Source organism: Pygocentrus nattereri, chromosome 24 (genome assembly GCF_015220715.1).
Source record: "Pygocentrus nattereri isolate fPygNat1 chromosome 24, fPygNat1.pri, whole genome shotgun sequence".
Taxonomy (NCBI): Eukaryota; Metazoa; Chordata; class Actinopteri; order Characiformes; family Serrasalmidae; genus Pygocentrus; species Pygocentrus nattereri.
The window spans coordinates 25,117,231-25,140,062 of NC_051234.1; the positions used below are offsets into that span (position 1 = coordinate 25,117,231).

The window sequence follows — 22,832 nt, forward strand, 5'->3', positions numbered from 1 at the left end:
GAAGACTTTCAAACTGGCTGTAATTAGTGCCGCCCAAAATAAAACAATGTCATTCGCCCATTCGATGACATTGTTAAATGAACAATCAAAGCTTGAGGGTACCTTCCTCAAATACCTATAAGCCATCTGACGACTTTTCTGCATTGCAAATCACACCTGATGGATGTTTTGTTGGTCTGTGACTCATATAAATGATAAGTGATGATGAAATTCTCCATACCATATGTACATAATAATTCCATCGTGTTGAGAAAAGTTGGTTTGAGATGTTTTTCACTTCCCCTCAAACTCTGTTTTACATTTATGAAGCACAGCTGAGGATTGGGGGTAAATATTAGTGGCCTCTTCTCTGTTTACCATCCACAATGCTCTTGAAATGATCCTAAATGCACTGACCCTCAAAGCTAATCAAAACAGAATCCTTGCTTGTAGGTTACATGGGTCATGTTTTGAAAATTCACTAAAGGGAGCCTTTATGTCTGAATGTGACAAACTGGGGGAGCTTCTTCTTTTGCTTGAATATGCTTGTCAGTGTGGATTCAGATCATAAAGCAGTATCATCATCTTCTTCTTACTAAAACTTGCTATGTGAACCCACCTTGGCAGAAGATAAACATATTTATAAACATGTTTTATTAGTATGAGAAAAGTGGTTCGTTGGTGTGGTGAACCTTCTAACTACATTAAGTCTACACAGCTTATAAAAGCATACCAGTTAATTCTGAATAGCATTATATTTCACAAGGAAGTAGTCATAGCATGAATAAAAATGCATTTTTCTGATGCATAATCCACAGAGCAATGCTCTTCTTTGATGTTACGCAATTACAGCATAAATACATTCAATTCGCTCTTGGAAAATGTTATTTCTGAAAACACTGGAATCTCTTCAGCCTGGAATCTTCATGAATGATTTGACATTTATGTTGCGCCTGCCTCACAAATGTGGGGTTGATTTCCAATAGGCCCTCAAAGCCATGAATCGGGAAGGGCCTCTTCTTCTCTTGAATTACTCTCTCATTACTTTCTATTCGATTATCACACAGACTGATTACCTTTTCAAGGTACGGCACTGCACTCTGCGGTTCTGGCCAGGGACTATTAGCCGCGGCTCTAATAATTCACAGTGAATGGAAATTTTATTCAGTGTACTGTTGCCCTCCGAGTCTGTTGGGAGACACCAGTCAAAGATGCAATGTCCTAGTTAAAGAAGAAAACAGAACCCTCTGCCCATACTGATGAGGAGAAGAAAGGTCCTCACAGAAAAACAAAAGAGGACATCCGCACTCTATGGCCCCAAAGTCCACACAACAAGCCCTCTGTGGGTGTTCTCCAGGGACTGGGCGCGATCCTTCAAAGTCCCTCTGTTCTCTGGCCGTGACTGAAATAATTAGGTCTACCTGTGCTGTATGAATAGACTTTAATGAGGAGGCTAGTGGCAGAGCTCACACACTTTACAAGCTATATTCGTGAAGTAAACCAAGCCAGGCCCAGACCATGACACTTCCCAATGATTAAGCGTTTTGTGCCAAATTCAGTTTTTCATTGAATCCATTAAGTATCTGCTAGCCTAACCTAGGCTAATCCATCCCAAATTTGATTTTGCTTGTAAAGCTCTACAAGAGTCATTCATGTCTTTTTATTGAAAGACAAACTATAAGTTAAATTATGTGGTGTTTAAGACACACAACCAGGGCCATTTACTTCAGGTATACACCTGACAAAGATGAGCTCAGGATAAAGTTAGTAAAATATGTTATAGTACAGATGCAACTGCCATATTCAGTACATATAGTTTTTAAGGGTATATGGTTGATATTTTAATAAGATTGTCCTGCCATACTCACAGGGAACATCATCATTGTCGTTGACCGATTAGTCTAGATAGGGTTGCGGTAGCAGTTGGGAGAGCAGAGAATCCCAGATGACCCTGTCCCCTGCAACTTCCTCCAGCTCATTCCTAGGGACCCCAAGCTGCTCCTAGGCCAACTTGGAGATGTAATCCCTCCAGTGGGTCCTAGGACGACCCCAAGGTCTTGTCCCGGTAGGCCATGCCTGGTACACCCCCACTGAGAGGCATCCAGGGGGCATCCGGATCAGATGCCTGAACCACCTCAGCTGGTTCCTCTCAATGTGGAGGAGCAGTGGCTCTACTCCGAGCTCCTCCCAGATGGCCGAGCTCCTCACCCTATTGAATAGAGTGTATGCCCGCCACCCTGCAAAGAAAGCTAATTTCTGCTGCTTGTATTCGCGATCTTGTTCTTACAGTCATTACCCACAGCTCATGACCATAGGTGAGGGTCGGGACGTAGAGCGACCGGTAAACAGAGAGCTTTGCCTTTTGGCTCGGCTCCCTCTTCACCACTACAGTCCGGTACAGTGACCGCATTACTGCTGCCGCCTGTCCCAGCCTTCGGCCGATCTCACGATCATTCTTCCCATCACTCATGAACAAGACCCCTAGATACTTAAACTCCTCCACCTGAGGCAGGTCCTTTCCCCTTACCTGGAGTGGGCATGCCATCTTTTTCCCAGGCTAAGACCATGGACTCAGACTTGGAGGTGCTGAGCTGCACACCAACTGCTTCACACTCTGCTGCAAACTGCTCCAGTGAGCGCTGTAGGCATCCACATGATCCAGCCAAAAGAACAACATCGTCTGCAAATAGCCAAGACGCCACCCTCCAGCCTCCACACATAATGCCCTCCTGATCTCGGCTACACCTTGACACCCTGTCCATGAAGATCACGAAGGAGTGGAGACAAGGCACAACCCTGATGGAGTCTAATGCTAACACTGAAAAGGTCCAACTGCTGAGTATATGAACACATCTCTCACAGCTCCCACAGGATATCTTAGGGTCATAACAGAACATGGCCTTCTCCAAATCCACAAAACATATGTAGACTGGGTTGGCAAACTCCCATGCCCCCTCAACAACCCATGAGAGCGTCAAAAGCTGGTATGGAATCAGATGGAATCCGCATTGTTTCTCCTCAATCTGAGGTTCAACTATCAGTCAGAGTCTCCTTTCCAGCACCTTGGCATAGACTTTCCCAATAGATAGATACCCCAATAGTTGGCACACACCCTCTGGTCCCCTTTCTTAAAAACAGGGACCACCACCCCAGTCTGCCAGTCCAAGGGCACTGTTCCTGAGTTCCACGCAATATTGCAGAGGGGCAACAGCCACGACAGCCCCACAATATGCAGAGCCTTAAGCATCTCCGGACGAATCTCATCCTACCCCATTGCCTTGCCACTGAAGAGCTTGCCAACTACCTCAGTGACCTCCACCAGGGAAATGGAGCTTGACATGCCAGAAGCCTCCGGCCCTGACTCTTGTGAGGGAGGCATATCTCCCGGATTAAGGAGTTCTTCAAAGTGCTACTTCCACCGACCAACAATGTCCTCACTTGAAGTCAGAGTTTCACCCCTGCCAAATACAGCTTGGGCACAGCCACCCCGAACACTCCTGAGTTGCTGGACAGTTGTCCAGAACCTCCTTGAAGCCGACCAAAAGTCTTTTTCCATGGCCTCACCAAACTCCTCCCATGCCCTGGATTTTGCTTCTGCCACTGTTGCGGCTGCCACCTTTTGTGCCTGTCGGTACCTATATCCTGAGTCGGGAGTCCTTTGGGCCATCCAGTCCCTAAAGACCTCTTTCTTCAGCTTGAAAGCCTCCCTCACCACTGGTTTCCACCAGGGGGTACTTGGGTTACCACCCCGACAGGCACCCACAAGCTTTTGGCCAGAGCTACACCTGGCAGCTTCGACAATGGAGGTTTTGAAAAGGGTCCATTCAGAGCCCATGTCGCCTACCACCTCTGGGACATGAGAAAAGCTCTCCCAGAGGTGGGAGTTAAAATCATTCAGAACAGGGGCCTCCGACAGTCATTCCCAGCACATCCTCACTATTCGCTTTGGCCGGGCCAGACCATCAGTCTTCCCTGCCATCTGATCCAACTCACCACCAGATGGTGATCAGTTGAAAGCTCAGCACCTCTCTTCACCCGAGTGTCCAGAACATATGGTCCTAAGTCAGATGAAATGAATACAAAGTTGATCATTGACCTCTCACCCAAGGAGCTCTGGTACCATGTACACTTATGAACATCCTTGTGTTCGAACTTGGTGTTAGTTATAGACAATCCAGTAGTCCAATAACAATTCATCACTCGGGTTTAGATCAGGCAGGCTGTTCTTCCCAGTTATGCCTCTCCAGGTTTCCCAGTCATTACCAATATGAGCATTGAAGTCTCCCAGTAAGACTATGGAGTCTGTAGGCGGGACCCTTTCCAGAACCCCTCCCACTCACTCCAAGAAGGCTGAATACCCCGACCTGTTGTTTGGTGCATAACCTTGTGGGTGGTTGTCCCACATGGTCTCCCCATGTTGCCTCTTCGGGCTGAGCCTAACCGGGTCACATGGGCTGCCCGTCCACCAGATGCTCACCGAGGAACACTACCCACATGTCTGGCTCAAGGTGTACGTCCCGGCGACCCTCTCCTGGTCAGAGTACACGATTTTCTGTGCTGGTTTTCCATGGTGGGGTATTGGATCGCGTTAGTCTGGGTCTTCGTTTCAGACCTGTTCACCCTAGGAGACCCTACCGGGAGCATATTGCTCCCGACGACTTAGCTCTGAAGATCCCACAGGGAACATGTGAACATTTAAACACTCACAACTGTGACTAATGGGACAATACAGTGGCTCATATTTGATGCTGATAATACTAAATATCAATCATTTTATGTAATATAGCTTGACATTGTCTGAGGTTTCAGATGGGCTAGAACATCATTATATCAGTATGCTGCTTCAGGTTTTTTTTTTATTAAAACAGTTATTTAATTTTTAAATGTCTTGTGTACCCCACGACCCTGGCGGAGAAGTGGCTTAGAAAATGGATGGATGGATGGATGGATGGATGTCTTGTGTACCCCACGACCCTGGCGGAGAAGCGGCTTAGAAAATGGATGGATAGATGGATGGATGTCTTGTGTAATTGGGTGTAATTCAAATCATAAAGCAGTACCAAATTATCTCCGTGCTATAATCTGCTACATGAATCCACCCTATTTTGTTTTGTTGATGTGGGCTGAGCGGTTTCATGGTGTGGTGAATCTTTGCACTTCAATAATGTATATGAAAACACATGAGTTCATTCTGAACCACCACATTTCACATGCTAACATTCACTGAATAAAAATGCATTTTTCTAGTGTATAAGTCCACAGAGCAATGCTTTTCTTTGATGTTATGCCATTACAGCATAAATGCATTCGCTTCAAGTACACACCTGAGAAAGATGAGTTCAAAGCAAAGTTAGTAAAATATGCTATAATAAAGAAGCAATGACTGTATTTGGTACATATCTTTAAAGGGTATATGATTGATGTTGTACTAAAATTGTTCTGCCATATTTATATCATGTTCACAGGAGATGTAAACATATGAACACTCACGATTGTGACCAGTAGGATAACAAGTACGTGCTGCACCTTTGCTGTTGATAGTACTAATTAACAATCATTTTATTTCTTATAGTTTGGCTTTGTCTGATGTTTTGTATGTGCTGGAACAGGACAAACTACCAGAAACTAAACTGAGTACTTGTCTTGCATCATTATAATAATATGCTGCCTCAGTTTTTGTTGTTTGTCAATTGGATTATTTTAATGTTTTTGATTTTCTCTCTAATTGGGTCTAGTTTATGAACTGATGCAACTTTTGACTTTTTTCTAGTTTCTAGCAACTTTTTTATTCTCCGTAGTAGCAGGGAAATAATTCAATTGTGTTGGTCTTCAGAAATGTGTCTCTGCTAGAAAAAACAGCACAGGCCAGCATGGCTGGTCGCTAGCAAAACCAACATATGTAATATTTTGGATACTGGTGAGCTAGCATGACCATGCTGGGGTAACCATCTACACCAGAACCAGACCAGTATAATTCAGCATAGACCATGAAGTGCTTGCTGATCTGTGTTTTTTTTTTAGCAGGAATGGCACATGAATAAAACTTACATGTTCATTAACTTTTCCAAAGTAATTTCTTTAAAGGCATACAGTTTGCATCATGAAGCTGTCCAAGGAGTAAAATTCATATACTTTGGAAAATTGGGGATTTTATAGATTAAGAACATGCTAACCTAGTGAGCATCAGTATAGTAATACAGGGATAGCGTAGGCCTACATTTTTTAGACTACAGAATAGCTACAACTTCACTTAAGTATTTTAAGTGGTCTCTTTAATATATAAGTAATTGCAAATGAAAATAAATAGAATAAATAAAGTTATTGTGAACCTATTATTCTCATTTGCATTTGCCTTAAGTGTCCTTGGTTCCTTCATCTAAATGTGAAATTTAAACAGCAGCTCCACCCAGTGGATAAAGTCAGAACTACTCTAAACATGCAGTAAGGGTGCTAGTGCAGTCTTCACCCAGCCCTCCTCCTGGAGATCTGCCTCCAACCCAAACTTAACCCACCTCATGCAGCTAATCAAGGACTTCTGAAGACAACTATTGATGTCAATTAGAGTTTGCTGGAGGGGAGATGTCAATGAACATGCAAGACTCCACATATATAACCTAACATTATGACTGAACAAGCTATGTTCACATGACTTGCCAACCTACAGAGCCCTGCTGGTGACATCCTGTATAAAAATAAATGCGTGGCCACGACTTAGTACAGCGTGGGAATGAGATCACGGCTTACTAAGTCATGGCCATGCATTAGGATCTTGTTCCCACGCTTTACTAAGCTGTGGCCATGATTTAATCATCTGATTTTCATGCCTTACTAAGTCGTGGCCACACATTATTTTTATTTCATTTTTTTATAAGAAGAAGTATCCAAAATAGGAGAACTGGAATCCAGCACAGTTTGGTGATTTCTTGTTCCAAACATACTTTTCAATACATCAGTTAAAAGGGCTTAAAACTAAAATCTAAAATGGTATTTGCTATGTTATGCAATATTATGTAGCATAGCATTATATTCCTCAGCCTCATCATTTGACAAATTTGCATACTTTTAGTGGTTTAATTAATCAACACTCACTTAATACAGTACCCTTCAAAATATGTCATCAGAAGGAGGGGGGGTCTTTAATTAGGAAAATCTCACTACAGAGACTACTGTGGTAGCAATACTGGAGGTGAGTAAGCAAGTTTACAACACTGATGGCGGCAATGGTTAATTTTGTTCTTTTTTTTATTATTTATTTTTTCTTTGATTACCAGGTTTACCGGATGGGCTAGAGCAGAAAAATACCCAGATTGTGCTGGTTTCTGGCCCTCCAATCAGTGAGACAAAATGCCATACTGTCAAAATTAAATAAATAATTATTTATAATGATAATAAAAAGGATATCTTGTCAACTTTATTAAGACTTTTGTCATTTTCTATACACAACTCAGAGCATATGAAATCCCAGTGTATCTACTAGCACACACACTTTAAAAAGATGGTTGAAAATGGTTTTGTATAGCACTGAGGCGGATAAAAACTCCAGGAGCACTGCTGTGTCTGATCCACTCAGACCAGCACAACACACACTAACACACCACCACCACGTCAGTGTTACTGCAGTGCTGAGAACGATCCACACCCAAATAGTACCTGCTCTGTTAGGGTCCTTGGGGGTCCTGACCACTGAAGAACAGGGTAAAAGGTGGCTAACAAAGTATCAGAGAAACAGTTGGACTAAAGTCTGTAATTGTAGAACTACAAAGTGACCCTATATAGTAGGTGGAGCTGATAAAATGGACAATGAGTGTAGAAACAAGGAGGTCATAATGTTATCCCTGATGGGTACACACACACACACACACACACACACACACACACACACACACACACACACACACACACAGAGAGAGAGAGAGAGAGAGAGAGAGAGAGAGAGAGAGAGAGAGAGAGAGAGAGAGAGAGAGAGAGAGAGAGAGAGAGAGAGAGAGAGAGAGAGAGAGAGAGAGAGACTCTTTAGTTAAGTGTATTATTGAGTGAAGTCTAATGGTTAGAGGTGCAGCTTAGTGGTGGAGTTGCTAAACTTTGGCTATTGAATGTAAAATTTGTCAAAAAGAATAAAGAAAGGAATCGCCTGCTCAAAACAAACATTATTTTGTGGTAACAGAATGACGTCTTTGACCGTGTATAAATGGTCAGATTTAGGTGGGCCAGTTTTTTTATTTTTAAACGTTCAGAGTGAATACTCTGGATGAAGCGTCTATGAAGCGTCTCCTCGCTTTGCCTACAGAGAGCACACATGTGCGCAGTACGTAGTGCTCGAGTCGGGACGCATCGTGTGACGTCAAAGCGTCGTGACGACGCGTAGCACGTGCAAACACCAACATGGCAGCGTGCAGCGTGGAAGACGTGCTGGCGAAAGCGGAGCGAGAAGAAGCGGAGAAACTGAAGAGCATCGCGGTGACAAAGGAGCTGGAGCTCGAATTCGATGTGGGCAACCTGCTGGCGCTGGATAAGAACCCGGCGGTGCTGCGAGACCCACACCGGGACCGAGAGGAGCTCCTGCGGGCGCTGGCGCGAGACAACGCGCAGCTGCTGGTGAACGAGATCTGGAAGCTGCCGGCGGAGCGCGCGGACGACGTGCTCGTGGTGAAGCTGCCTGAGCCGAGCACCAGGCTACCGCGCGAAAAGCCCCCTCCGAAGGCAAGGCCCCCAACGAAATGGGAGCAGTTCGCCAAACTGAAGGGGATCCAGAAGAAGAAGAAGACGAACCTGGTGTGGGACGAGGTGCACAAGGAATGGCGGAGGCGCTGGGGCTACAAGCGGGCCAAAGATGACACTAAAGAGTGGCTGATCGAGGTGCCCGAGACGACGGACCCGAACGAGGACCAGTTCGCCAAGAGGAACAAAGCCAAGAAGGAGCGAGTGGCCAAAAACGAGTTCAACCGCCTGCGCAACATCGCCCGGGCTACCAAAACGAAGGTGCCCGGCGTGGGTCTCGCACCGCGGGCGCAGCAGTCCAAAAACGAACTGGCTCAGGCCATCAGCGTGGCCAAGACCGCCACGGCCTCGGTGGGCAAGTTCCAGGAGCGGCTGCCTAAAGAAAAGGGGCCGAAGAACACTGGGAAGAAGAGAAAGTTCCAGCCTCTGCTGGGAGACTTCAGTAGCGAGAAGCAGAAGCAGCTGGAGCTGCTCAAGGTGCTGGAGAGCAAGAGACCGCGAGTGGACATAACCAAAGCGGTGAATAAACAGATGAGGGAGGAAGAGGAGGAGGAAGGGAGGGCAAGAAGGAGTAGAGGGGTGGGGAAGAAGGGACGGGGAGGAAAGGGAATCGCCGCAGGTGGAAAAGGAAAGGGGAAAGGTTCCAAAGGCCCCAAAGGTGGGAAAGGTTCCAAAGGTGGCAAAGGACGAAACCCACGTATGAAGCAGGGGAAGCGTTGAGATGAGCTTTGTGCTTCAGACTGATCTGTTTGTTACTTATGTTACATGTTCCCAGTCGTGGTCCTGGAGTATCTCCTGTCCTGTTCTTTTTAGCATTCATCTGCTCTAATGCATCTACATCAGCTCAGGAAGGTCTTGTTAATGACCAGGAGAAATGCTGAAAAGTAAAGTTCAGGGGATACTCCAGGACCACCAGAGTTGTGTGATGATTGTTGAACTTCTCGAGCTCCAGGGTCCAGCATACTTGAATGATTTCTTTGCGCAAACACTTCTGACTGAACTCATCATTTCAGAACCAGGTTTGGTTGGTGTGGGCAGGGAAATGAGCCAAAATGTGCTGGACTCTTGCCATCTATGACCAGATCTGACGGCATCTCTGGCTTGAAGAGATGGACTAGAAGTGCCTTGTATTTGACGTTTATCAAGGGGGTATTTTTTAAAGGCAGTGCCTATATTTAAGCAGCTTCTCAGATCAGGATCCAAGGTCTAGGATCTATTCCTGTCAGTAAAGGCAGAGTTAAGAGATCGTACATCAACAGTCAACTGCTCTGAGAAGCTTTTTGAATGTCAGCCCAGGATATTGCAACCTGCCCTATGATATAAAAGATCCGAGGACTGTTCCGACTGAACAGCCCTTAACTTTGGGCCCAAGTTATCCCTCTGATTAATCCTGATTTGTGAAATATCCCTCAGGCCTTATGTCCAGTATAATTTTCAACCTGAAGACCTTTGTACAAATAAAAAAAATGGAACTGCTCTTCCATTAGGACGGTATAATTTGTCACTGTACATATTATATAGTTTTTATTTTTAATGTGTTTTCTCCTGAGTGAGTCTGGAGAAGCATTTGTTTTCAGTGCCCTCAATTGTCATCAACCCTATGGACATTTTTCACAGGATTTTCTTGAGTAAATGTTGCAGTCAGTGTGATACTTGCTCATATGCTGCACAGTTGTCTGATGGGGTGGTATAGCAATCATTCAGAATTTTCAGAATTTCTTTATAATGTGGTTGCTTATGTAATGCTTCACAACTTTTTATTAAATTGCAAGGATGATTCAGCTGAAAAATATTTAGTCTGTCTGTTGCTATTAATATGCTTTCCTTGAACCGTACCTAATTTAATCTGGTTTACGGATTAGCCGCAGCACCCGTTATGTAAACCACCACGAAAGTGCCTGCGTTCAGAGGAGCTTGGACACATGCAGGGCCTGCAGTAAATAGACAACAGCGGGTGTATATATACTGAGGGGGGTGCATTAAAGGTAGTAGAATCATTAGCAGCATTTAAATGCACCCCAGATTATCAAAGTAGATAAATATAACAAGGAATTTAGTGCCCTCTTGTGGTTCTTGTGGTACTGCATTCTGATTGCCATTGTAGTCCAAGGCATTGTTTACCCAAAGGCCAAAACCGAGCCTTACAAAGCTGCATCAGAGCAACTATACAGTAGCTCATTAGTGGGTTCCTTTATATTCTTCTAACAGCTTTGTGCTGAAAGTTGTTTAATCAGGCTGCCGACAAGCTCGGATGTGCCCCAGCTCTGGCTTGAGGATCAGGAGATAAAATGGAGTGTAATTTATAGGTGCACGAGGCCTTCAGTCCAGCAATGAGGTCAACAGGCTGTCAGTTTCATTAGTAGTCAGATCTATTGTTTGCTAATAACACATACTTCACATCCTCTCCCTTTATCACTGTTTTGGGTCAGAAATGTCTCAGAGACAGGAAACTGAAAACTAATAATCAAGATATTAATGTTGCTCTTTGTGTGCTGTTCATTCCAGATTATTCGTATAAATCTAAAATGTTCTAACACGGGAATTTCATGATCATGTTTTTTTTGTTTTTATTAATTGGTTAAAATGCACCACCTTGGTGAATAATTAGCAATTTGCATCATGAAAGTGCATATTTTAAATTCTCCCCCACACTTAAAAAGCTCTGCAAGGGTTCTTTTTTTAACTTAGTTGTTCATTTTTAACAGTATTAAGACATTTCCATGAACGAGAAAAGCAATGCAAGTTATATCTGTACACTCTTGAATCTTGAGTTATTACACAAATAAGCAACAATGGGGATCCACTCCAAAATAAAAGTAGCCAATAGCATAAGAAAAAAAAAAGTGAAAATGGTGTGAAAACAGAACATTGTCTAGAAAATAAATAATTAATTTAAAAAGGATTTCTTGCTGCATTAGTAGATCTATAACAGGGCTCCATCTCTTTGTAAACATGTCTTTTTGAGTTCTTAAGTATGTTATTTGTTCCATTTGGTAGACATCCCATACCTTTTGGATCTATAAATTATATGTGGGAGGGTCTAGATTCATCCATTTAATTATAATACATTTCAGAGCTGTTAGCAATATTCCTAGAAAGCCTTATAGGTTGTCTGGTATTATGCCCAGTATTGCTACTCTAGGATCTTGTGCAATCCAAGTGTTCTTTATTGAAGAATATGGCTCTATGTAGTACGATGAACACTTGAAGATGCATTTGCATAATAAATCAGTTCTCAGCATGGTGAAAGGGATATTCAGATGTGCTGTATAGTTTCTGTATAGCACCAAAAAAGGGATTTTCTGTTATTACAAGTGTGACTTCATAACAATAGAAGAACCTTTTTCAAAAAGGTCCTGTATAGAACCGTATACAGCACATTCTCCATGAATCACAAAACAGAGGTTTCTTTCGCGTGTTTATGGTACTATATAGAACCGTCATTTCTAGGAGTATATTGGTGTTTCTTACAGTAAGAAATGACACTCATTTATATAAATTTTTTACCACATAGTATTACTACATTTTTATAATGTCTTTTTATAGGTACTTTATCTCCAACTCATTTTTAAGCCAGATTTTGATGTGGTGTGTAATCATTGTTAAAGTTTCATAACTTACCATTCACTCCCCCTCCATATGGAAGCTAAGCTGCAAACACAGCTTGTCTTTTTATAATTTTTGTTGTGAAAACCAGCGCATGTACATACTGTATATCCACCTGTTCACCCTACAGCAGTTTAGCCCCATATATTTTGATCATTTGGCTTTTTAGGGGAAAAAAAACTCTTTTTAAACTCTGTTTACTTAGTTGAAGAAGAATTCTGCCACATTCTCAGAATGTATGCATAATTATAATATGAACTTGAGGAACTTGCAGAGTCAGAATTTTTCACAGTGGTGATAAGAACCAGACATCTGAATCAGTTAATGCCTCTAAAAGCTACTTCACAGAACATTGTTGCATGTTTTAGCCTTTTTAATATATTCAAGGTGGATAGATACATGCGGGCGTTGTAAGGCAAAATAGCCCCCAAAATAGGCCCATTATCAACATCACATATAAAAACTCATGTCAGTTCACTTTTGGATACTAAGTAAAATGGCTATATTTATGTTGTAGATATGGTTCCTATCACCACCACTGTAAAGAAATCCAAGTCATAATTTCTTGACAACAAACCGTTTTGTATCAAATCACTCTGAATTTTGTTTACATCTCAAGTTTTTTATTATAAAATAATTTTAAAAAATGGCTGCAATTCTCCTTTAATTGTCAAAACTAAGTAATGTTATGGCTTTAACCAATGTAGTACAGTGACAGCTTTAAACATCATTGCTCCTCTTTACCTACTGAGAGATTCATTACTCAAACTGCCTTTGTTTGTCCTTGTTTATGATGAGATTTCTCGTCCAGCACCAAAAAACATTTTCCCCTTTTGAAAACAGATGCACATCCCGTGTCTACATGTTAATGTTTATGCAAAGTTGGCGGGTCTTTCTGAATGACAGCATAATCCATCCTTCATTCATTTGATGGATGCTGTTTGACCACTGAGACCAGTCTGTAGGGAAGCTAAGGGATTTGGGGGTGGGAGGTTGGGGGGGAGTCCATCTGTTGACTGCTGTAATAGCGGTCAAAACAGCAGCTATTAACAATCACTATCCCACCTCACAGGACAGAAATATGGGACACTGTCAGCATCAAAATCAATCAGGATCTCCAAGCTGAGTCAGGCTGACCCATATTGAGCTGGTAGTAGCCTTGGCCTGTCTCATACGAGCAGTGGGCCAGATGGAGAGAGAGCAAAGGTCAAACATATTTAATTGAGTTTGAGGGGTTTTTCTGCAGTTTTTGAAAGGACAGCAAATCTCTTTTGTTGCTGCTTTGTAGACCTGTAGATTTGCAAAATGACAAAAATAGATAAACAGCATTACAGTGCTTCTTTAATATGAATTAAATGATTGAAAACTGAATCTGACAGTGAGTTGAGCAGCCATTAAAAACATTTTATTTAAAAAAAAGTGTTAAAATTGTAATGTAAATGTATATAAAAGGCTAGCTAAACTGCATTGCAGTAATTATTTAATGTTAATAACAAGAAAGAAAAGTCTGTTCATAATGAATTTATGCACAGTGTAAAGGGTATCAGGTATTTTTAAAAATTATGTCCAAATTGAAAAACATCAGAAATGGAGATACAAGGTTTCTTCCGACAACAGCAATATGTAAATGAGCTCTGGTCTGATTAGCTGCCCTGTAGTCCAAGCCAAACATTCCTCATAACTTCAACATAAATGGGTGGAGTTTAACAACTATAGGCCACATAAGCAGGCATATAGTTGCATGCAAAAGTTTGAACACGCCTGGTCAAATTACATGCTGTGTTGATTTTGTGACCTTGTTGATTTACATGAAAATAAGTGAACATGTCCTTTACACTTCTGCACATTTAAATGCACAATTGCTATTTAATTGATGAATTGAACATACTAAAAAATCATCATTAAATGTAGCTTGAGCAAAAGTTCTAGCATATTTTACATATTATATTTTATTTTTTACCAATATGTTAAACTAGGCAAAAGCAGATAAAGTGCAGTAAAATTGCAGATGCTTGCCATATTTAAATTGGTCACCTGTGGAGAATGTTGTTACTTATTTTCCCTTAGAAACTCAACAAAGCTATAAATTAACCAGAAGTGTTCAAACTTACTACAATAAGTAAGTGAGATGGATTTTGCGACATCACAAAAGCAATTCATTAAAAACTAGATGTTTTTGCAGCTTATTTTCTATGTATGAATTGTGCAATATGCTAAGTGCAATACAGATCTTGTGCAATATGCTAAGTGCAATACAGATTCCTATGCAACTCTTATTTTATTTTATTATCCTTATTTTTCCTGTAAATAGTCTAGAGATTTAGCTTTAATTTTTATTATTTATAATGTTGATAATGTTTATACTGTTTCCCATTTCTATTACTGAGTGCCTTACTCCTGTTACTCTGCTGCTGCTGTAATACTGTGAATTTCCCCGCTGTGGGACTAATAAAGGATTATCTTATCTTATCTTATCTTATCTTATCTTATCTTATGAACTGAGGAGTGTTTACGCGCTACATGAGACTTTTTAAAGTGAGAAAAAAATTGTTTTTCCGAGATATGGGCCCTTTAAATTCAAGGGCAGGCCGTCATGCGTGGGGGAAAAAAACTAAAGAGAGGAAAAATATAATTTTAAAATAAATTCATGCAAATATTTTTTTATTAACAAGAAATTGGCAAAAAAATACAAACAAGCTGTGGTTGCTATAGTGACACCATCTTGGCCTACCTGTGTAAAATAATTAAATTGTATGTTGCTCTGGATAAGAGTGTCTACCAAATGCCATAAATGAAAAAGCTTCACAAACCAGTCTCCTAGATTTAGTCTAAGCCTTTCCAGTGGTAACTCACTATGGTCAGCATAATTTAGTCTAAGACTAGGCTTAATCCATGTCTAGGAAATCAGCCCAATTGTTTTGTGGACTTCAAAATTGCTCTATAGTTTAAAACCAAGGACAGGGCTTTTCAGTCTCTTTTTAGTGCATCCTTTTTTTTGGTTGGAATGAATTCATTTGCAGCATGCCAATATGCTGCAAACTCACATAGGGAATATGACACGCTACTGTATTCATCATGCAGCATTATGGTCAACAGCATATGGTGGAGAATTTGGACCGAGTCACAGGTGTTACCAAATAGTGTCACAGGGGCATGAATGGATCCAGTGAGATTTGTGCTGGAGCAAACGAAGGCGTGTGAGTGCTGTGCCAGGCTGTAGCCTTAAATATCCTCGGCAGTGGATTAGTGAATGGAGTTTATTTAAAGGAGCCCGGGAGAGTGGAGGAGAGTCAGTGTGTCCAACAGACGCAGGACTCAAGATGCAGCACATATACATGCAGAGCAATGAACACTTTGAAGTTTTCACCACTGTCTTCTCTCCGCAAGGTTAGTAATGCAATGTAATTTTATATACATGTATATTGCTTTATATACATATTGCATTACACAGCTTGTATCGTAAGTATTCCATACAGCCTTGCGCTGTTCACCAGACGGATCAGTGCAGTAGGACATAATTGATTCCATTACATGTGCTTAAAGTTATAATACATTTAGGCCAAGAGGTTGCATTTGTATAGCTTTTATGGAGCTGACATGTAGGTTGGATTGTATTTTATAACCTGTCGACTGCTAATTCTGTTTGTACAAATGATGTTTCTGATTTTTGCATTTTGACAGTAAGCAGATCAAGGCATCGGTACAGACATGAAGAACCAGATAAGGTATTGTTAAGATTCCTGTTCTATAATATTACATAGGAATGCATTTGTGTAAAAGTTGCAGGGGCAGCACTGTTACAGAGTTAAAGTCACTGTACATAATTGCAGACCATGATATCATATTTCTTGCAAAATCTTGCAAAATGACTTTTAAAAAATGCTAATATATATAAAGTTATATGCAAAGGTTTGAGCACCCTGGTCAAATTAACATGTTCGCTACAGAGAACACATGTCTGTACAGTTTAAGGCACAATTACTGTATTTGTTGAATTTAAAAAAAAAAAAAAAAAAACATAAAATGCATCCTGTGAAAAAAAGCTACAACACCCTTTCCTACACCTTTCATACTTTATCCCAAATCTGTCTTTAAAACTCTATGTAAAGCAAAACTCATGCACTTGGGTCACTGCTAAAAGTGTGAAATCACTGAATTTCGTGATTACTAATGCATTATCCCATACTCTGATATTATCTATCACCTAGACTCAGGTACTTCAAAATGATATGCAGCTTATAGGACATTGCAAAAGACATTGCAAAAGACACTGTATTTATACATTGCCATTGCATTATCTTGCAAGACTGTATATATATTACAATGAAATGACTAGTGTATGTTATAATGTTACATATATAATTCATACTCTGTTACTATATGGAATTACCATACAGCAGTACCATACAATATGTTTTAGGCCAAAAGCTAATTATCTAAACTAACCTAAAACAATATCTTAGGCGTTTTATTTGTAAAAAGTTGATGTAATAGCTTTCTGTGAGGGAGCTTTTAGACACTTCAGACGTGTTCACCCCTGTGAACACCTCTGACTTGCTAAGATTTTCTAGAACGACATTTCAAACTACTCTCATTTCATGAATTTTTTTTTCCAGGAAAAAAAGGAATTCTCCTTTAAAGAAAATCCTTCCCCATCTTATTCATCACGAATTCCTAGCATGTGCAGCCATGGCCAGATCTGCCATATAATGAACCCAGACGAGCACCAAAGGTGCACCAATTGTAGATTTAAATCATTTTAATCTTTCTGAAACACTTTCTGAAACATTCAGTTTATGTTTACAATCCAACCATAAACAAAAGGCATTGTCATTGTGTAACTTGGTGTACAGGGGCGTGTGTTTGGACAAAACAGATCATTTTGGCATCTTCTAGTGATCTCACCCTCTCATTGGCATACCTGACCAAACTTGACAAGGTCTTAGCTGAGGAATCAACTGTGATATTTTGTGAAGAAATAGAATGAATCTTTAGCAAAACCAAGACCTTTTCAGCTAACAGTCTTATTGTCAGTGGATTGTGCACTATGGCTCTAATGCCTAGGGACACAGGATCTTAATCCTAACCAGCTGTAAGCATTCTGCAGAATGCCTTTTCAGCATTGATTTGGTCCATTGCTCAGTGTTTTGAATCTCCTCGATGCTCTAATATCTATATTGGGCCAGTCAGTGATTAGCTTTATAAATGCTTTGCTAAAGGTGCAAGTAATCTAGGCTAGGAGAGGATTTAGCCGTCTTTGAATTTAGAACCAACTAATCCTTGTTCTTTTAAACAGCTTATCCACTCCAGTGACTTAGGCCTTTTGAGATCAAGTGGCAGGCAGTTGACTGTGCTGGATGACTTACAACTTTTCAGAATTTGCTCATCCCAGTATGTATTCAAATGTGACACGTCCACTAGGTGGTGGTGACACACAAATACGTCCCCCAGTGGCCCGATGAAGTGGAGCTCACTCAGGGTGAAGTTATCCAAGTCTTTTCCAAACACGAGGAGTCAAGGTGGTTTGGGCGGCTGCAGAGCGGTCAGCAGGGCTACTTCCCTGCCTCCTGTGTCATTGAGCTGAGTCATAATGCAGACCATGTAAGTACATGCAAGCTGCCAGCTCAGGCATTCAGCTGGTGCATTCTTGAAAGTAAAATAAGGGTTCTTTGTCTTTGCTACAGAAGAACCACTTTTGGTCTCCTAAAGAACCTTTGGTAACACTTTACTGAAGGTTAGCATTCAAAAGGCTACATGACACCTACATAAACATTTATACAGGCTTTTTCCTACAAGGCTACACTAACCCAATTTTATGTCACTGTTGAGTGTTGAGTGTTCTATGTCTAACACTTGTTGGAATAAGCTGTTGTAAATGCCTGTGCAGGCTTATGTCAATTGTCATAAAAGGCATATGTAGGTGTCATTGTAGCTTTATGAATGCTGCCCTTCCATAATGTGTGACCAAGACTTTTAATGAATCATTTTTGGGAAGAGATGTGCAAATGTAAAGAGCATTTTTATAATTTAAAGATCTTTTATATAATATATAGTTTTATATCAATTTTATAACCCCACATCCAAGCCAAGGTCAACTGAGGTACCTTTATTTACTGTTTTATTTAAATATACTTTATTTAGTGAAGTTCTGTGAGCTGCATTTTTGTGTATGAAAGGTGCTGTATAACATTACTTATTTATTTATTCATGTATTTTAGAGCCTCTAACACTAACTCATCTACATATAGTACTGTGAAGAAGTATTTAGACATCTTAAATATTTGGAGCTATTTCTCTTCATTACTTGCTTGGACACACACCACATTCGTGAGAAAGGATGTCCTCAAGGGTTCTTTTGTAAAGAAAATAGCTCTATAATAGAACCCATGGACAGTCAAAGAACTCTTTGCATGATTTAAGGGTTCTTTGCATTGTGAAAGGGTTCTTCAGATTAATGAAGCATATACTGTTGATGGTTCTATATAGAACCTTTTTTGAAAAGAGTTCTATATATATCACCTTAGAGTTCAATATATCACTGCCTTTTGCTCAGCACTGTAAGTAGGTTGAAACAGTTGTTTCATAATGAATGTCAGCTACTCTAAAGCTGAACAATGTGAACATTATCACAGTAAATTGTCACAATATGTTTTCCCAAGTATGTCATGGGTAGAGTCAGTACTTCTAGAAAAACTGCATGTCATAAATATGACAACAGTGACTTGTAAAAAACAACAACCAGTACACAAGCAACTGCAACAAGTAGCTGATTAAATGTCAGTCCATTATGACATCATCATATTTTGTTAATTGTTTTTTATTCATTGTTTGAAACTTGTTTTTTTCCTCCTGATGTTCTTTTAAATAGTTTATTGAAGGAAAGGTACAATAAAATAACGTTTCTATAATCCTTTATAGACTTTTCAAACCTGACACCGCGACTAAAACATGATGCAATTGTATATCATCCATATTACGCATCATGATGATTGTATTGATATCGCCTGCCCTCAGGCTGTCCTGTAGCAATATGTGACAGTGCAGAAATGAGTTTGTTACATAAAGAGGTGCAGTAAGGTCAATATTAGAATGGAGTTAATCCTGTTGTACTGTGACCTGATCTGTTCTGCTTGTGTTCCTAGAGGGATGACGCCGCTAAGAATGGACGAGGCTTACGGAGACACAGTTCAGTTCACGTTGGGGCCGCAGAGTTCCTCGGGGACTGTGCAGGGTGAGTGTGTGTTTCCGCGCCCATCCACCCCCCACTCTGCTCCACTTCACTGCTCTTGCCTTCATCAGCACCCCCTCCAGCCCCCTCTCAGCGCCCACCCAAAGCAGCTGCTCTCCTTCCAAACCCACCACACCCCAAACAGGTGGCTCATCTCATAGCTCATTAGCTAACAATGCATACAAACAGCACACACACCACATCTGATCAATTCTGAGGCAGCTAGAACCAGGTTGCTTATCCTGACATTTTTACAGCTAGATAGATAGATAGATAGATAGATAGATAGATAGATAGATAGATAGATAGATAGATAGATAGATAGATAGATAGATAGATAGATAGATAGATAGATAGATAGATAGATAGATAGATAGATAGATAGAAAAAAAGGAAGTATAGGGAAGGAGGAAGGAAGGATGGGAGGGAGCAAAGAAGGAAGGAAGGATGTTCCTTGCTATAGATTCAGCACCATGCTCTAAAATGGAGCAGCCAGTTGGAGTTTTGTAAATTTTACAATGTGAGTACTATTGTAAAAGCAGTAAGTGGGGCATTTCACTGGGAAAGAAAGATAGGGTTAAGGAAATAAATAAAGAAAAGAAAACCCAAATTAATAATTGTTTTCTTTAAACTTGCCATCCTATTCAAAAAGACAGCTGCCAGTTATAGCTACTGTTTTTAGAACTTATGTGGTATGACAGTAGTAGGTAGGATATTTTTAAGAAAGAAAGACTGCATATCTGCCCTGTCATGTCTCGCTGTTCACTCTCACTGCTTGTAAAAATGCCTGTGAGCTGACGCCCACTGCTTGTGTAGCTGCACAGAGGTCAGGGGTGTTTCAAAAAGCAGGATTTCTCTGTTAGTCAGATACCTTTAAGTGAGATAGGTTAAACCAGTCTAATGAGAAAAGGGGAAATCATGTATTTATTACAGTCCTTTGTATGGGCTTTCTATTTTACTAAAAAATCCTGCTTTGTTTGTGTAGTAGAGGTGTGTTGGGCCTGATTAGACTCAAAAAGCGTCCCTCTTACTGTGAGGGGCCTAAACAGCCTGCCCCTTGTCTATCTCTCTCTCTCTCTCTCTCTCTCTCTCTCTCCCACACTCTCACACACACACACACACACACACACACACACACTCTCTCTCTCCCTCTTTCTCTCTCACTCTCTCTCTCAAAGCGCTGGAATCTGGGTCAGCGGGAATAAACAGCGCCTTTGTGCTTGTTGTTTCCTCTTTGTGTCGCCCCAGTGGAGGCAGGCCGCAGCCCTCCAGGGGAGGGGAGGAGGGTCCTTTCCTGACCCTAAAGCACGAGGCCCAGGCCCCCAGCTCCCCCAGCCTGCTCCACAGGATCCTGTCCAAACATCGCAGGAAGAGCCACAGCCAGGGGGCCAGCAATAGCGCCTTTGAACCCGACTGAATCCCCCTGGTCTGCAGGACAGCCCGCCACTCATCGCACAGCAGAATGTCCCATACTAAAATGGAACATGTTGACAATACATTACATTACATAACAGCTTGTTCTGATAAAAGTGTTATTTTTTTCACCATACCTGTATCATTCTACCAACCACTGGTTGCTAAGCAACAATAATTCTTGGTTTCATTTAAGTTGCTGAAGTCAATAATTTTTTTGTCGTTGGGGTGTTTTGGCAAAAAAATTTAAAACAGAGTTGAAACAATGTTTGGGACTCTAAAATAACACATTCCATATAATGTTATATTACTTACATAAATTGCATGGATATTATATATACTGACTGCATGGCTGCACAATGTATCGTCTATTAATCATTATCTCAGCAATGGCCTTCACAATATAGACATTGCAGAGATCTGCAATATGCAAATGAGCCTCTAACCAGTCACTGAATATTTTATTGTGGGCTCTGAGTATCCTGACGTCCTTCAGGTGTTCTTCTAGTGTTCTCCTGGTGTTATTATCAAAAAATAATGCAGGCTGATCCTTTAAAATTCTAAGATGTGATTACATTTTATTTGAAGCAAAATGTACCGATATAATTTAAATATAATATTGTGTCTATATAGATCTCTGAGGTCGTGTTGTCTTTGTGTAGTCTGTGTCATGCCCAAAAAAAGGAAATCCAGGCCTAACACACTTTTCTCCAAAAATTGCCATTATTACACCCTGTGGGGTTCTAAAGTTGAAATGTTCCATCTTACATTCATTTACCTTCAGTGTCACAGGATCTTCAAAAATGGAATGACGGCTGTTAGAAAATGACCCAGGCCGATCCTTAACAGTCATCACTTGTGAGCATATCGCAATCGCAATATGTAGCCATACAATTGCAATATGGTATTTTGCCCATATTATGCAGTAGTAATTGACAACATACACAATATATTCCATTCTCCTTTGAGGCTCTGCTGTATAAGGGAGCCAATCTGGCATGCTGAGCTAACAAGATACAGGAGCCTCTTCTTGCTCATATATCACACTAAAACTGTGAGTCTATGTGCAGTGTTGGAGGACATGACCAGATCCAGTGGTAACATGACAAAAATGACAGAATGGAATATGAAGGCACATGCTGTAAAAACCGCGGGGTAGGAAGTCCAAGGAAATAAATAGTAAAAGAAAACATGCTAACGTAACATGATAATAGGCCATTTCTGGAAGTCACAAGTCACTAAAATTTTCTACTCTCTCTTATTCCCATATGTGTGAAGTACCCAGAAAGGCATGGCATTTGTTTTCAAAGTAAGAGTCTCTTTTAAATTAAGAGTTTAATTTTTTCCCTATTTTTCCAGTTCTGTTTTTTCTGTATTGTAATCTGCTGCATCCTGTACCTGATATGTCGTTGTTTTTTAAATAAAAAAATTAAATGAAATGGTCATATTCTCCTGTCTACACTACTTTTCAAAAAAATTTGAAATGACTTGTCAGTTATTTAAATAGTATAAACTACACACTAAATGTACTTTTTTACATGCCAATCAGCTATAATATTGAAAGCACCTCCTTGTTTCTATGCTCATTGTCTATTTTGTCAGCTCCACTTACTGTTTAGGTTCACTTTGTAGTCCTACAATTACAGAGTGTTTACCCTATTCTTCAATGGTCAGGACCCCCCACAGGACCACCACAGAGCAGGTGTTATTTGGGTGGTGTATCATTCTGGGCACTGCAGTAACACTGATGTGGTGGTGGTGTGTTAGTGTGTGTTGTGCTGGTCTGAGTGAATCAGACACAGCAGTGCTGCTGGAGTTTTTGAACACTGTGTCCACTCACTGTCCACTCTATTAGACACTCCTACCTTGTCAGTCCTCCTTGTAGATG

The 22,832-nt window shown here is 40.8% G+C and overlaps 2 protein-coding genes across 2 annotated transcripts; both read left to right on the top strand.

Moving 5' to 3' along the window:
- Positions 1-8,237: 8,237 nt before the first annotated feature.
- Positions 8,238-10,489, top strand: rrs1 (ribosome biogenesis regulator 1 homolog). Its single transcript, XM_017716740.2, has one exon. The coding sequence runs from the start codon at positions 8,362-8,364 to the stop codon at positions 9,415-9,417; it is 1,056 nt and encodes a 351-aa protein (XP_017572229.1). The 5' UTR covers positions 8,238-8,361; the 3' UTR covers positions 9,418-10,489.
- A 5,071-nt stretch (positions 10,490-15,560) lies between these two features.
- On the top strand, positions 15,561-22,117 carry si:dkey-97a13.12 (vexin). The gene is made up of 5 exons (XM_017716728.2): positions 15,561-15,690; positions 15,985-16,028; positions 17,725-17,904; positions 19,446-19,534; positions 20,780-22,117. Exons 1-5 carry the CDS (start codon positions 15,624-15,626, stop codon positions 20,946-20,948), a joined length of 549 nt encoding a protein of 182 aa, XP_017572217.2. The 5' UTR covers positions 15,561-15,623; the 3' UTR covers positions 20,949-22,117.
- The last annotated feature ends 715 nt before the right edge of the window (positions 22,118-22,832 follow it).